At 36.5% G+C, this 17,465-nt stretch overlaps 1 protein-coding gene across 1 annotated transcript in view; it reads left to right on the top strand.

The window, feature by feature from the left end:
• CLEC16A (C-type lectin domain family 16, member A) overlaps nucleotides 1-17,465 on the top strand; it is a 76,801-nt gene that overhangs the window by 45,783 nt on the left and 13,553 nt on the right. Inside the window, 3 exon segments of the mRNA XM_009887744.1 lie at nucleotides 11,002-11,153; nucleotides 11,874-12,078; nucleotides 13,450-13,620. Coding sequence (XP_009886046.1) covers nucleotides 11,002-11,153; nucleotides 11,874-12,078; nucleotides 13,450-13,620 — 528 coding nt within the window.

Genomic DNA, 17,465 nt, shown 5'->3' with positions numbered 1-17,465 from the left:
AATGAACAGCACAAGATGTTGTTAATTACATTACATAATTATTAGTTTTCAGGTAAAAAATGATGTCCATAATTTAGTTACTGTTTACTTCCTACAGAATTAGTAATAAAGAATTAACTCAGCTTCCTGTTTCAAATGAGTTAGGTATTTATTGAAATGTTGACTCTTTCAGAGGGTGAGATGAAATAATGAATCATCTTCCACCGAAAAAAAAAAAAAAGTTTTTCTTAAATTAACTGGAAATTATGAAGTAGTTCTTAGGTTTTTAACAACATACTGAACAAAAGATAGATCTGATTTGAATACTTTTTCCAAATGTTGCTTGTTCCTCCTCTCCACCTCCCCCAAAAAAGAAAAAGAATACCTTTTGTTTCTAGGGCAGTTGCTTTTACACAGAACACAAGTATCCTTTTCTTGGAACTTGTAGTTTAGCCCGTAGATTAATAGTACTTCACTCTTATGTATAATTTTTACTACATGTCCATAATGCTAGGTTAATTGCTATGGTAGTGGTTTGTGCTCTGTATATTCAATGATGTCCAAGGTTGTTTCTTTCTTCCAGTGTGGGACACTGGATATAAATGGTTAAAAGAGACTATGTATAGAAAGAATGTGTGTGTAAAAAAACTATTTTAGAAATGTGTTGGTTGACTTGAGCTCTTTTTTTTTTTGTTTTGTTTAATTAAAAGTTTTAATTGAGAACTACGATAGCTGCTTTTTTACCAACTAGGTGCTAACTACCAAACCAGTTTCCAGTATGACATAAATCAGAAGACAGAAGGATCGATATAGGACTTTTAAAATGTCTGAATGCACAAATATATATGCACGCATTTATGTTCTGTGGACAAATGGGAAGCTGTTATAGATTGCATCAGAGTTAAACTTGAACCTTTTGCCAAGATGTTTTGGTAGCTCCAGATGCGCTCCTGAGGTACTGTTTAGTAAACATCTAGTGCAGATAGATGCTTTATAAAGAGTAGGAATTGTAGGAAGAAGCGTTACACACTTGAGGAGCATTACAACTGTATCTGTGCCTTATGTGTGCTGTTGTTACACAGTTAAGTTTAAATACAGAGTATCCACATAATGGTGGCAGTTCTGTGCCTTAGTGTATTCACTGGTTTCTGATCTTTTCACAGAAGGTTTTAGTCTTTATTTTAGGACCATAATAGGTAATTACAACCATAGATTTTTCAAAATCCTACTCTTCTGATGTACTCCAGCATTTATTAATATGCACAAATTTTCTATAGCTGGTAGAGTTACCAAAGTTAAGTTAAACACGTCACTTACCCCAGTATTGGTGAAAACAGCCTGTATCTGAAGAGGGAGTCAGTCAGTCTGGGATCTCAAAATTTTGAACAATGTTCTAGCCTATTTCCGAGAACTGAAATAAACTGAAAAAGGCTGTGAAAAGCCCTTCCTGTTGAGTTTTCTCATATCCTGTCTTTGAGTCTGAATCTGTCTTGAAAAATCAGTGCCTGATGTGGAATTGTATATGTTGGCTTCAAAAGACTTCTTTCCTGGCTAACTAGAAAGGCATAGACTTATTCCATCTTCAAATCAAGTTGACAGGTGTTAAACCTGTTCCAAAGAAGTGGCACTGCTATCTGTGCCCACAAAATACGATCATGTTTCAGGTGTTTCCTTGGGAGGAGCTTTTCTTTCTTGTCAGTCAGTTGCTAAAATAATACTGTGCAGCACAGATACAGATATTTGGATCTGATCCTCCCAGCAAATAGATACTATTTGGTTTTACCAAGTCCCTTGCTGAGTATCCATGATTGTGGGGACGGTCTCAGCTGTTTTTTCTGTGTTTTGTTCTGTTCTTTGGGGGTTTTTTTAACTTTCTTCTTGGGACATTTACCTTTTTCTCTCTATCGCTTCTTCCCATCTACAGCACTGCACGTTCTTTGTTCAAAGTCATCAGAGTTGTTTTGTGATTTTTATTTTTAATTTAAATATTAGCTAGTAGCAAATACTCTGCATTCACTGGGACCTTTGAGTGAAGTTCCCCATTTACATGTGCATCAGTTTATGTATTTTGGTTGGTAACACTTTCTAAACTGCTTATTACTGCTGTTTTTACTTAAACTACCTGAATTGAGTTAGTACAGTAATGAAGTTCTTTTGTGTGTGGTGGCATAAAGGCAGTTTCCAGTTCAAGTCTTTTCATTGCACAGTAAAGTGAATATCAGTATTTTGGCATAAAGCATATTGGATATACGCCATTGCATAGGTGCCGTATCTTGGGAGGAGACATAGCAGTTGGAAAAATGTCACCCAAAAAGTTATAATTATATGCCTTTTTGAATTAATCACTTTGGAGATATTTTTGATCCAGCATATTTTCCTCAATCTATATTATTACAATGCTTTTTAATTTTTTCTGAACATTGAGATACCTCCAGTGGTTATGCTCATTCATATACATATAGAGTCAAGAAGGACTAGAGATTAACAAGATCCAGTAATTATTTCAGTTACTGTTTCGATTTTGAGAAATCTTGCAAAACTTACCTTATCAAAATGTTTTGGGTGTTTTTGCCTGAATGTAATGCTAGTGTTTTATGGAAGCTTGATAAGAAAGGTTAAAGTTTCTTGTAAAGAGGCATTTTAATATTTTGATATGCATATGTTCGTTGTAAACCTTTAACCTTTAAATGTAGTTGCAACATTGTCACCACTGTATATGACAGTACATTTAGAAACGGGTCAGGTATTCCATAGAAAGTTCATTCGATATTTCTGGGTGTGCTGCCACCAGAATGATATATACTATTACTTTTCAGTGTTGTTTTTTACTGTAAATAGTTTTGAAGCACTCATGTATTATGTGATAACTGCCTGTCTTAGGCTTCATGTGAGTTTGTAGGTGTCTCATGTAGGTGACTTCTTTATTATTTGGCAGCTCACTGTTTGTGTGATCAAATTAACAGCCTTCCTGCTTGTTTTCAGGCTGCTGATTCTGTTAGTGACAATGTTTTAAATGCTATGGCCAAGAGGTAAATGATGATACATTTAAAGCCGTTATTTTATAGAATAATAGAATGGTTTAGGTTGGAAAGGACCTTGAAGATCATCGAGTTCCAACCCCCCTGCCATAGGCAGGGACACCTCCCACTAGACCAGGTTGCCCAAGGCCACGTCCAGCCTGGCCTTGAACACCTCCAGGGATGGGGCCTCAGCAACCTCTCTGGGCAACCTGTTCCAGTGCCTTACCACCCTCGTAATGAAAAACTTCTTCCTAATGTTTAATCTAAACCTGCCCTCTTCCAGTTTAAAGCCATTCCCCTTCGTCCTATCACTCCATGCCCTAGTAAAAAGCCCTTCCCCAGCTCTCCTGTAGGCCCCCTTTAGGGACTGGAAGGCCACAATAAGATCTCCCCGGAGCCTTCTCTTCTTTGCTAAAACTGAAAAAAGTAACATAGTTAACTCTCCTTGTTCGCTATGTCTCTACCAACTATACAGGCTTTATAAAGGCCATTATACTCAACATTTTTTTTAATAAGATTTGAGGAAAATTTGTCATAGAATAATTGAGTTTGGAAGGAACCTCAGGGGATCATCTAGTCTAACCTCCCTGCTCAAAACAGGGTCAGCTAGAGGAAGTTGCCCAGGGCCCTCACCAGGCAGGTTTTGCATATTGTCAAGGATGGAGATTTCACAGCATTGCTGGGCAACCTGTTTCAGTGTTTTACCACTACCACCTTCATGATAAAAAAGGCTTGTGGGTTTTTGTTGTTGGGTCGTGTCTTCTCCCCCCCCCCCCCCATTTTTTTTCGTCTGGAGAGTAGAGTAAATACTAAACTAATAGATATAAGGGGGCTGAAGACTATTGTGGATCTAGTTCAAGGAAGAGCCACCAGAAATTCTGAAGATGCTCATGTTTTGGTTGTGACATGGAAGTACTTAAGATGATAATTCTGTGCTAAGAATTCTGGGGGAACTGGTAAGCAACCCCCCAGCTCCCCCCCAATTTTTTCATGGAATTTCCTGTATTTCAATTTGTGCTTAGTGCTTCTCATCTTGTTACTGGATACTACTGGCTTCATCGTCTTTGCTCTGCCAAACAGGTATTTACAGATGTTAAAAAGAGGTTTTATCATAGGGCATATAAATTTTTCTTCTATTAAATATCTTCCCAGGAATATAACTTATCTTTTGAGTCCTTATCCAGTTACTTTGCAGGTCTGTTCAGTGAACATAAAGAGGTCAGGAAAATGAAACTTAGTTCAACTTATTTGCATAAGTAGCATTTAATTTGAACATAAACTGCCTCAGCAAATGAAAGTTTCCTTTTATAGTTTAGTAAGAGATTTCACTGGTAGATAACAACAAAATGTTTAGGTTTTAATTTTTATTAATATTTTTAAATAACGCATTTTCAAGACTGTTAAGTACGCTAAAAGAGATTTTTGCTTTAGTTTTCTTCCCAAAGTACAGATGTTTGAGGTTTGTCTATCTCATTCCTAAATATGTTGTATTCCTAAATATTAGAGGAAGAGTCAGCCAAAATGTGGTGCAGATGTATGATCAGAGACAGATCCTCTAGTTTAAACTAAATCCGCTTTGTGGTAACACCTAGGTAGATACTTGATTCATTGCTTTCTTGATGCAAATGCTTCTGTATAGTCTTACAGTTGCTTAGTCTGTGAAGGGTAATGCTGTATATCAGACTGATCTCCGTTCCCCCGATATCCTAAGTAATTATGCTTCTGTGAGTGAAATACCAGGATTTTGCAAGTTTAAGAGAAGCTTTGGCGGTATTTCAGTGTACAGTTGCTAAGCTTTCTTCAGAGATGAATGAGTGGCATTTCCTTCTCACTTTAAAAGTGAGGTGTTGGGTTAAAAATAGATTATTTTAGAGCAAGACAAGCATACTTTTCCTGATAAAAATTCAACTGTCCTGTTATGAAGACCTACATGTAAAACAAGGTCAATGTCATTCTGCAGATACTTCCTGTCAGAAAAGTTTTCTATCCAGAAGTTTTTCTGATTTGCTCTCTGGATTGTAATACTGAAGAATTCATTACGGATTCTGTCTAGTTGAGAGATTTGGCAAGTGTGCTTTCTCTTGCACAGAACCTTTCCCTCTGGTGTCAGAGTACAGTATGAGCGAAATAACATAATCAGTCTAGTGCTTCTCAATTCAGAGTCGTCCCTCAGGCACTGAAGTTTGTTTATATACAGCTTAATAAACAACACACTTTCAATTTTATTGTCACAGCTAGATGCTTTCTGTAAGATGTTTAACTTTTGACATTTGCATAATGGCAAAGCAGACATCAGCAAATTGGATTTATTGATTTGAAAACTGATCTGTCTGAACTTTATGCCAATGTTAAAATCCAGATACTTACTACAAGCTGAAAATGAAGCTTTTGTTGGTTCTCATTTGCTGCAGAACCATGTGGGTTTTAGATAAATGGAAATGACAGCTTACTTTCCTGTTTACTTCTCCAGTATTTTTATAATGCATTTAAGAGAGCAAAATAACTTTGTAAAGGCATCTATTTAAATGCTTTTTATATGTGTGTACACACACGTAGATATGAAAAAAATCACATATACACTTAAGTTTAAAAAAAAAAGGCAGTTTGAGCAAAAATAGCTACTCATGTTAGGTTTATGCTTTGAAGAAGAGGATATAATATCTGGGTTTGTTTTTGTGTGTCACTGTAGGTGATAGTAAACACTAGTCTTGAGCATTTTTCAGATGGTCACAAAACACTGAAATGAGCGTGAAGGTTTCATGGTGATATGAAAACTAAATTTTTTTCATTAGCAAGTTGGTGAGTACTAGCACACGTGGTACAAGAAAATGGATTTTATTCAGTACACTTGAAACTTGATAAGCATCTGAGAGGAAACCATATATTTTATAAGAAATTCTGGCAGAGACTCCTTTTAAATGCCGACATCCCCTTGTTCCTGAATAACATCAGGAGGCAAGATTTTTTCTGGATTTAGTGGTGTAACTCATCTGTAGTGCGTATGGTGTTCAAATCTTATATTTATTGGTGGTAATGTGAAAGAGCTTAATTTGACTGTTTTGCTTGTTTGCTAATAGTTAATTATTTGATGTTTTACTTGTGATAGTGTCTCTGTTAGATTTATAAGTACTGGTTTGAAATATTTTTAAAATACACCTACCTGGCAGGAGCAAATGCTAGATTTGTATTTAAGAACCTGGTATCTGTTTAAAAAAATATAATCAAGGTATTTAAATTTTTTTTTTAAAAAAGAATATTGTCAGAAGTGCAGCATGACAATCTTGAGACAATTCCAGAAAATGATGCTGCAATATGGAGTCCCTCTGCTGGTAATCAATAGTCTTGTGTTTACAGGGAAATAAGTTTTAGGAGCAAGCATGCTTCTGCTTGGTTGCAGTACCCTGTGTGTGATTAGCATTTATAAGCTGTCCCTTATTTTCAGTTATTTGGAGGTGCACAAAAATAAATCTTCGTATTCAGAGGAAAAAAATTACCAAAAACAGTAATGGGGAAAAGATGTGCTCTCAAAATTCTGTGATGGCTACTAGAGCAAATGTTATTTTTGTAAGCGTAATTGTTAGCTACTTTCTTCCGCTAGGTTTTTGTTTGTGTATACTCAAATCCAGAAACCGGGTCTGATTATTTTTTTCCCCACACTTAGTTGTGGTTTTACATACTTTATGTCAACAAGAGTTTTTAAAGTGATTTTTAAAAGACATTTTTTTCATATTTTACGTCTTACGGGGGGAGCAGAAACAACACGAAAAACCCACAACGCAAGCCATCTTTAACATGACTTGTTCTCTGGTTTACATTCTGAAATGTGCACCCTGGATTTCTCCTCGATTTATCTTGCCTTCTCAATTGATGTGTATACAGTTCTGTATTTTTCCCTCTTTCCAAGGTCATCTTAAACCTCTTTGCCTTTTTTCTAAATCTTCCTTTTTGTTCAGTAAATCTTGACATGGTCTTTTTCTTGTATAAAAAGTCTTTAGCCTTATTACTGTCTTTGAGACCTTTTTCTTTAATGAATTTTTCAGCACTTGTTTCAGATAAAGAAGAATTTTTCTTTTAAAGCGGTTAGTGTTTCTTGCAAGAACAGAGATTTCAAATGACTCTTAGGAGTTACTCTTGCTCTTTTCTGCTGTTCTTGATGGGAAAAGTGCTTCACTGCTCAAGAAGGGCAGTGGCATCCTGTCCTAACTTAGAGCAGGGACTAATATGTGAACTGAGATGCTTTCTACTGAAACTGAGAACTTTCTACTGGACAAAAGAGATATGGCAGACATATAGAGAAAGTAATTCTGATCCTCTCTGAAAGAGGGCTGTTTATTGTGAAGAGTAACAGAAGTAATTAATTTTAACTCTTCAACAATATGGTCAAAACATAGCTTGTCAAGAACATTTTGGATAGAGTGTGGTGCAGATAATGGTTTCATGGGAGTTACATAAAAGTTGAAATGGCTTTGTAAACTGAGTATATTTGGGGAATTTGCCGTAGTTCTGTCAAGATCGTATATTCCTCTATAAACTCATTTTGCACTTGGAAAACTTTAACTCTGAAGTTCTTTGCAATTAAAGACTGTTACAGTAAGTAGTAAAGCATTGTACCAAATGAGCTACATGCTGTTGGAAAAAGTTCTTTGTGTGAAGTGGGAGGTGGTGCATTAACTATCTGCAGCCTAATTCTTATCTTGGACTGCCACCTGTGCACACATAGTGCTAAACATTTTCTGTAGGAGCTTTTAATGTCTGCAGATGATTTTTAGACTTGTGATGACTATAAATTCATTAAAGGTCAAGCCCTTAGGCAGGTCAGGTACATTTAGACCGTCTCCTAAAGTAGCTGTTGTATTCATAAAGGCTTCATATAATACAATCTTTCTAGGCAAATAGTTGCCTGTGTTTGTGCAATATTTTCACTTAATTTAAATCTTTGTTGCAAGTAGCTGAAGTCTTTGAACCTTCTTCCTAGGCTGCATTTCGTAAAAGTTGTATTTTTCTTGGAGAAGGTCCAAAGAAATCCTGGATCCATGTCTTGGAGGTGTAGTGTCCAAGCTGGTTACAAGCTTCATTTTGCATGAGGAAAAACTAAGCATTGCTTTTAATCTCAGAAATGACACTACACCTTTTTGCAGCAGTGTCACATGAGTGAGCCGTACACTCTGTAGTTCACTTTGATCGCCAGATCGAATTTCAGTTACTGAAGTTTACTGCCTTGAAATTCTTTCATCTAAATGTGGTTGGCTGTCCATAACTGTTTTATAGCATAGCTCTGGTCACTTCTCTGGAAATGTGTTTAACCACACTTTCTCTTCTTTTTTTGTCATAAAGGATGACTGTAGCTTATGACCCTTCAGCAGCTGTGAACTAGAAACAGTCATGTAAATGGGGTACATTCAGTTGTATAAACTTAAAAGATTCCTGTAACAGTTGCCTAATAAATAAGTAATTTTCCTTTCTGTTCTTCGATAAACTTTTACAGTAATGCTTTACTTTAAGTTTTTGTGAGTTCTAAAATGAAAAATGTCTGCGCTGGAAAACTTCTGCCCTTTGAGTTCTTCACCTTAAGTACTGTGTTTTTGTAGTCAGGCAGTTGAATTTGTACAGCAGTAATTCCAAGTAATTCAATCTGCTTGCTGTTGCATTAAAAACTGTATAAATACTGAACAAAACCAAGTATTTGACAACTTCACAACTCTGGTGTTGTGGCCTATATATTGAGAATCTCACAATATATTATTCACAAAATTCAGCAACCTCACATTATGTATTCGGAGTGATCCAAATCCAGTTACTTGTGTAAATAATGTGAAAAATGCTACAGCTGGGTTTCGGATGCTCCTAACAACAGTGTTCAGTATGGAGATACTGCCATAAGTATTAAAGATACATTGAATTCTGTGTGTTAGAATAGCTCCCTTCAGATAAATATTAAAAAAATCTGAATAAGACGGCAGCCTTTTTGAAAGATACTTACATATATAAATGATACCATTTACCAAACTGATTTCAGTATATAGACACATGTCTAAAAATGTAGCATCCTTAAAAATAGTGTGTGTATGTAGAATAGGAGGGGGAAAAAAGCCTCATGCATCTCAACAGCAATTGAAGCCTACAGTATTGAACCCTCGTTTTAGGAAAGGCTGTTTGAATTAATAACTCCAAAATGCTGAGTCTGTCAATGCCTTAGCAATACTAAAGAATGAGAGCTCTAAGCAGAATGAGTGTGTTGAAAAACTATGGCTAAGGTAGAAGCAAAATGTAGAACTCATTGCTTTCAAATAGGATGTTTTCTATCTAAAAACAACCCCAAAACACCACTACCAAAACCCAATCAAAACTATTGCAGGAAATAGTGAAAATGCTGCAACTTAGCTTGCTAAATCCATCAAATTGTCTGGAGTACTATCTAGAATTGCAAAGATGATGAACTCAGGAGGACAACATGCATGGTTATAGAATCTTTTACTTGCTGTAACTTGCATTAGACGAGACAGAGGAAAAAGACCTTTATGTATTAAGTATGTGAATGAAAGTATCAATTTAAAGCAAAGGAAAAGGCAACTCTACTAAGATTAGCGAAGGTCTGCTAGGAGGTGTCAGTGCCAGTTTGTGGGGTGCTCAGGCTCCAGCTGGCATAAAGAAGGTGATTTAGTCACTTTTCAAGAATGATGGGTTTGAACTGAAGCAGGTGCAGTGAGGAGACGCAGGAGGATCGGGGAGTGGTGTATTTGCTTCTCGAGATCTGTATTTTGGGGCGTGTTTGAGGGGTTCTAGAGTAATGGTTAAGAGAGGATATGTTTATTCAATATAAATGCATAAAATGGGTGGTTAAAGGAAAAAAATGTCACCTCATTTAACAAATATTGGTAAAAACCTGATACAGTTTACCTGGAGAGCCCCTATAGTCTTGAAGTTGAGCGACTTAGAACAGTCAGAATAGTCAGGTTTCAGATCTGTAGAAATGCAACTTGTGTCTGAATGGAGCCTAAGTTTATAATGAGGTAGACGTAATTGCCTGCAGTGGTGTAGGACTGTACTTGTGGTCTTGCAACAAGACTTTTTGAGACTTCCACTTAGTAAGAGAAATCAACACTGTTGCAATTTCACCCCTGACAGGAAGTGACTTTTTATACTAAAAGGTAATGAAGGTGGTAAGAGAAAGCAAGGTGCATATACCACATGTTATACGTAACTTGTAAGATATCTGAACCACTGTTTTTAGAATTTATCCTGCCCTTTATACCCAACTATAAATATGTCAGGAAATGCAGAATATATAAAATCCGACCTTGAATAATTTTAAACATGTGTTGTGAAGATGATTACACTTTTATATGTTAACATTTTCTGGTACATAACACAACCAAAACCCAGAATCGTTAATTTCAGTAGCTACGTAACTTTTTTCCTCTCTCCCTTCCTCTCTCCCTTCCTCTCTCCCTTCCTCTCTCCCTTCCTCTCTCCCTTCGATAACAGTGCTCTCCCTTCCTCTCTCCCTTCCTCTCTCCCTTCCTCTCTCCCTTCCTCTCTCCCTTCCTCTCTCCCTTCCTCTCTCCCTTCCTCTCTCCCTTCCTCTCTCCCTTCCTCTCTCCCTTCCTCTCTCCCTTCCTCTCTCCCTTCCTCTCTCCCTTCCTCTCTCCCTTCCTCTCTCCCTTCCTCTCTCCCTTCCTCTCTCCCTTCCTCTCTCCCTTCCTCTCTCCCTTCCTCTCTCCCTTCCTCTCTCCCTTCCTCTCTCCCTTCCTCTCTCCCTTCCTCTCTCCCTTCCTCTCTCCCTTCCTCTCTCCCTTCCTCTCTCCCTTCCTCTCTCCCTTCCTCTCTCCCTTCCTCTCTCCCTTCCTCTCTCCCTTCCTCTCTCCCTTCCTCTCTCCCTTCCTCTCTCCCTTCCTCTCTCCCTTCCTCTCTCCCTTCCTCTCTCCCTTCCTCTCTCCCTTCCTCTCTCCCTTCCTCTCTCCCTTCCTCTCTCCCTTCCTCTCTCCCTTCCTTCTTTTTTCAGATAACAGTGATCTAATTGCTTGTACAGTCATAACAAAGGATGGGGGTCAAGTTCAAAGATTCCTGGCTGTGGATATTTACCAGATGAGTTTGGTCGAGCCAGATGTTGCCAGACTTGGATGGGGAGTAGTTAAGTTTGCAGGCCTTTTGCAGGTAAGACAAGTTTTAATCTGGGTTGTTACTTTTTCCTCAGTTGAAAATCTACATTTATGTTGGATAAATAGTAATACCAATATTAGCTTATATATTTAAGCTCTGCAGCATGCTTACTTGTTTATGCTGTTACTAGTCCTTTTTCTAGTTCTTGCCTTTTAAACTATTTCTGTTTCTTGAAGAAGTTTACGTAGCTATCTAGAAGCATACTTGAAAATGAGGTAACTTCCCCAATATATATTGGGGTGTGTTCATTTGAACACTGAAATCGTTTACAATGAGGATTGATTCCCAAGCACTTGCCCTAAGTGGCACAGTAATGAACTGTCCTAGAGTTCTGATTTTCCTGTATGGGTAGGGAAGGTGACAGGTTGTAACTTCAAAATGATCTGTACTTATCTAACTGATGTCAAAAACTTGAAGAAGTTTCTTTCTTGCCTAAGCCAATGCTGTTTGTATTTACTGAAAATTTGCTATGCTCAAATAACTTAACTGAATTTTAAACTGACTTAATCTCTCCAAGTACCAATTTCTGAAGAACTAAATCCAAGGTTCTACAACTTGTATAGTCCTTTTTTTTTTTTTTTTCTGAACATGGAAACTGGTTTTTTAGGAGCTTTTGTGGACCACTCATAGAGTTTTCTTTTAAAGTTGATATTTAATCTACGGTTTAAAAATGCTAACTTTTTGATTAGCCACTTGTCTTCTGTTTCTTTTTAGGATATGCAGGTGACGGGAGTAGAGGATGACAGTAGAGCTCTGAACATAATAATTCATAAGCCTGCCTCAAGTCCTCATTCTAAGCCCTTCCCCATCCTTCAAGCTACATTTATTTTTTCTGATCACATTCGCTGCATTATTGCAAAACAACGTCTTGCAAAAGGCCGTATCCAAGCTCGGCGTATGAAAATGCAGAGAATAGCAGGTATATGGTTATTTTTAAACTATTCTGAGAAACAAGACTTGTATGTCATAGCAAGTTGCTCTGTAACATAAGGATGTGTTAGAAGTGGTGTGCCATAGAAAACTCTAAACCAGTGTCTAGTTTCCAAGTTTTTATTAAAGTGTGTGTTTTCATATTTAAAGATAGACACATCAAAGAAAGGATGAAAAAGAAGGAATCCTGTCTTCTTACCAGTGGCAGCCAGTCATTTCACAAAGCTCAGCATTTCTCTTTAAATGTGATTCAGTGATGCAAAATTCAAATGCCCTACTTAGAAAGCAGATGTTCTACTGCTTCAGGACTAAATTGGAGTTCAGCTTGCCCAAGTCCTGAGTTGGATGGTGTCCTGGTAGCGTTGATGATAATGCTTAATGCTTGGAAGTGGTGACAATGAGCAATCCAAAATATTAAGGGGAGTATCAGCAGCTAGATTTCTGGGCTTGGAGGAAACACATATGAAGAGATGAAGGAAAGAGTTAATTTGAGTAAATAGCAAAGAGTGATTAAAATATTACTTGAATATTAAGTGAGTGAAGAATAAATTGAAGTTTACTAGTAAACTGAATGAATCGGTAAGTAGAGAAAACAAAACTCTGAAATACAGGAAGGAAAATAGGCGGGCAAATGAAGGAGGTCATCAGCTGTCTTAGTTACATGGATTGTCCAAGACCAATAATGAACTAATCAGAGTTGTGAAAAACAAATTCATAGCTGGTATTAAAATTATTGAGTTGGCCAGAGAATTATTCTGATTATAGATAGCTTAAGATTATTTTAGTGTCTTATGATTCTGTAGGAAGCTAACTAAAGTGTTTTATTTTTTGTGTTTACAGAAGAGATATGTCATACTTTTATGGCTTGCTTCACATTAAAAAATATAAAGCAAGTTTGAGGTTAATACAGGTCTATTTTGATATTAAAATTTTAGGTTGAATGGCATTTTTTTCCACTTTAAAGCAGATTGTCTCTTTAAAAGGCTTTCTGCAGTGTTCAGTTGTAACTAATGGATGACTTTGTACAGGGAAAAACTGAACATGTTTTTTAAATAACTGCTATGGCTTGTTTCATGCGAGGAGCTTACTGTAATCCTTTTTTTTCTCCTGCACTGTGTTCTGAGGCTTCCTTAGTGTAAATGTGGTGTGGACAGCAATGGTAGAAAACATTGCCAGAAATGTTGTCTCTCTTCTTTTCCAATGCAATTGCAACCATAATTAAGAGGTAAATGCGAGCAAGTTATGTTAAACAATCTGGTTTCACCTTAAGATCCTGAGCAAACTAGCAATTTTATTTTCACCTACTACACCTTTTATGTATTTTTGAGTAACAAAAATTTTCAATTTTGATTAAACATAGCTCTCCTGGATCTTCCTGTTCAGCCTTCAACTGAAGTTGTTATGGGTTTTGGACACAGCTCTGCAGCTACAGCTCAACACCTTCCGTTTAGATTTTATGACCAGTCCCGACGTGGTAGCAGCGATCCTACAGTACAACGCTCTGTTTTTGCATCTGTTGACAAAGTTCCAGGTGAGATTAGCATTCATTATCAAGCAGTTTTTTCTTTGTGATTTGTACCTGCAAAAGGTGAACTGTAACTTGTGTAAGCAATGAAAAGCTTACTATAATATGTTTCTGAATACACAACTCCAGGATGAGGCTTAGGGAAAAATTTACTCCTAGAGAAACAAGTAATGCCTGGGTGTAATTCCAGGTACATTGTGAGCAATACATCTATGGCAGTTTCTCCAAATACACTGGAAGTGTCTTAATACTTTGCCTTCCTTTACGAATTGAGTCATGTTTCAGATACTCAGTATTTATGCATGCATCTGTCAGTTGTACATAGTTCCTTCTTTAATTTGGTTATGATCATTTCTTGCCAGTTTGTAAAAACAGCTGGCATACTGTGCACTGCTTTGTTTACTGTTGAGCTAGCAAGACAGCAAAGGGCCATAGCTACTCCTAAAACATAACCTTGAAATTGGGATTAAAGGAATGATCCTAAATCAATCAGCTCTTTGCTCTTTTGTCTCCTTATTGTCTATTTCACAAACTGAATTCTCTGCAGAACTTTTTTTCCAGGTGGTGAACTTTTCTCCTTTTGGATTGAGTTATTTTAAAGTTGAATCTCATACTGCTTGAAAGTACTTAATTGTGTTGTATTATACTAAAAGATGCAATCTTGTTACCGGTAGCTGCCAATCATTTCACAAAACTTGGCATTTCTCTTTAAATGTGATTCGGTGATTCAAAATTCAAATGCCCTACCTCGAAAGCAGATGTTCTACTTCCTTAGGACTAAATTGAAGCTCAGCTTGCCCAAGTCCTGAGTCTGGGGAACAGAAATCATAAAAGCATTTATATTGCCAGTCAGGTTTTTCAGAAGACAAGCGTATGTTGTATGACAGGAATGTATTTCCTTATTTGAAGTGACTTCCATGGAAAGGTGTGTTTGAAAAAATGCCAGTGTTACTGTTTCAGAATTAACCTTCTCTTCTAAGAGTGCTGGTGTTCATAAGAAGTGACTTCATCTAATAAATTGGGGAGGGGTGGGGGGGGATGTTGAGTGTGGTGCAACTTGATCGTTTGTTCAAACAACCACATACTTACTTTGAATTCCAGGATATGAAGATTTCCACTGCATGCACATGCAAATCCAGAGGAAAAAGCATTTTGAAACTTTTAGTTAATACCAAACATGAGAAACCAGGCACAGAACATGAAGTATCTCAAATGCTGCATTTTTAAAATTCGTTTTTTGATAGCCAGTAATATAATATAAATGGTTTAATATACTGTTTTACATCTGATTACAAAATAAATATCGAATGCCTCTTCCTTCTCCCCTTATCTTCGCTAACAAATGAATGAAGTTTCCTAGTTCTGAGTGATTTTGCTAGAAATCTCTTTGTGTTTATCCCTTAATAAGGCTTGGAGTGATTTTTACTTTGAGAAAGATTTTGTGCCTGTTTAAGAGGTTATTGAACAAGTTGCAGTTAAATTACTAGCTTCATGTATTCATTTCTTAATGCTACAACTTTAAGTGGTGTTTAAGGGTTCTGCAAAGCTCATATGGTCTGTGAGAAACCCAATAATAGAAACATGTTAATTTGATTATACTTGTAAGAAACAGGTTATGCTTTCCCTTGGTGATGGTGGGCTTTGTTGATTTTAAGGAGAACTATGTTTCTGGCAATATTTTAAAAAGATTATTCGCTTTTTTTTTTTAGTAGGACCATCCCTGTTAATACTCTTTACAAAAAGTACGGGTTATGCAAATGCGGTGAGATGATGTAATCATCCCAGATGACTGGCCTGATAAACCGGGCAATTCTAATTGGAGAAGGACAGAAGCAAAATCCTTCACTTGATCATTTTGCCATCCTTGAGTCATGACCATGAATATATTTCAGGGTCTATTTTAGGTTAGTGGCCCTTGCCACAATGTTAGAGCATTTTAGGGATAGTTTAGTTGGCTGGACTGTTTACCATCTTAAATATTAGCTAGGTATTCATGTGATGCTTTTGAAGTACTCTTTACGTAAATAAAGAATTACATTGTTTTCAAAGAAGAGAGCAGGTTTGATGGGTGTCCTGTGAACATAGGTCTTACATGGAAAGTAAACAAACAGTTACTTCCTCTCGAAGCAAACTCAAATACTAGTTTCAAGTACTAGCTGTATACTGAGATTTATACGCTCAGTGTGTCTGAAGGAAAATCTTCACAATATCCTGCAAAACGTACATATAGATATTTTAACAAGTGTGGTCACTTTCCTACTGAGTATTTATTTTGGAAAGCAAAAAAAAATCAATAGGTCTATCTTACTATTTTCTCCATTGTTAATATCTTAGTATATGATGATTCTAATACTATTTTGGGGGGAAAAGTTGGAAAAAATGTTCTTGTTAATATTAGTCATTGCAAGCAAAATATAACCATCTTAATTTTAAAATTTGAAGGAAGAAAAATGGTCTTTTATAGCTTTGTAACTCTTTAAATGAAAAAGAAAATGTAGGTGAGAATTCTATATGAAGTTTGCATTACTTGTTGGGAATAGGAAAACTTTAAACAAAGCCCGAGAACTGTTCAAGCAGTGTTTGAGAATATTGAGTTTTATGTGAAGTAAATTTATTTTTGTTTTGTCAAATATTATTAACTCTAAAAGCATATTATACACTGTAAAAAATTATGTGCCCTTCTTTAGCAGGTCACAAGTGGGCGTAAAATTGCAGATATTTTTTTTTTAAATTAATAATATGAATGTATTCTTGAAATGTGTATAACCTTTTGTAATTCAATTGCCTTCTCCATCTACAGTAAGAAAGCAGATCCTTTTGATCAAAGTACCAATGAGGGGCTTAACATTCACAGGTGATGAGCATCTGCACTTGTTACCTAATTTTATGAGGTTAGGTTGCTCAGCACGTTTGAATGTCATATACAAGTTACTTCAGAACTGTACTGTGGGACTCTGATCAACACTTTCATGTTCGTCATCAACCACGCCTACTGTAGGAACATCAGATTGGGATAGTATACTTAAGTAGTACTAAGTTTCTTCTACTGTGAGATAGCTTAAGTGTCCCATGCTCCATAATACTAGGATACTGTTGCTTTTATAGCCTGTAAGTATATTTAAAGTATTTTTAATTCCTTTGTTCTATGCAAGAAGAATGGAGTACAACTGCTAACATTCTTTGAACCATTCCAAGCTTGATACTTAGTTACGGCTGCTGTTTTAAAGACACAACTCTGCTGCCTTTTTTATACCTATTTATATTGCCTGATCATCAGAATTGTGGGATATGAACTAGATAGTGATCTTCCTGTCCTCATCAGAGTGATCTACAACTAAATAATTTCTGTGCAGAGGTATTCAAGCATAAGTGCTTAATTAAGGTAGTTCTACAGCACTAGGATTACAGAAGAGATAACTAGCTTGATTTATGTAGTATGAATTACTGCTTGTGTGCAAGAAATGAAAGATGTCACTGAAACTGAGTTAAATATGCAGGACTGCTAGTTAGATAAGAAATAGGTCTGGAAACAATCTTTGACTGTTACTATTTGGGGAGTTTACTATTTACAAGGATTATTTTCAGTAAAAAGCCAGCACTCCAGAATAGCATATTCTGAGACTGACAGTTCTCAAGCCTACTGTTTTAGTGCTGACGTATGCTTTAGTTCTCTCCATGCTAGTTGAACTATTCCAATTTCTTTCAACTTGAAGAAAGCACTTGTGTGGCCGATGGAAGAAATTGTGGCATGCTTTAATATTAGAGTTCTTTTGTGCATTAAAGGACAGTCAAAATAAATAATGTTACCACAGATCACTCATAATGAGGATGTGCTGGCAAGGCATAAAGAT

This window comes from Charadrius vociferus, unplaced genomic scaffold, assembly GCF_000708025.1.
Source record: "Charadrius vociferus isolate BGI_N301 unplaced genomic scaffold, ASM70802v2 scaffold1196, whole genome shotgun sequence".
In the NCBI taxonomy this organism is placed as follows: Eukaryota; Metazoa; Chordata; class Aves; order Charadriiformes; family Charadriidae; genus Charadrius; species Charadrius vociferus.
The sequence above is the reverse complement of the archived record's forward strand: the minus strand, read 5'-3'. Positions and strand labels throughout refer to the sequence as shown.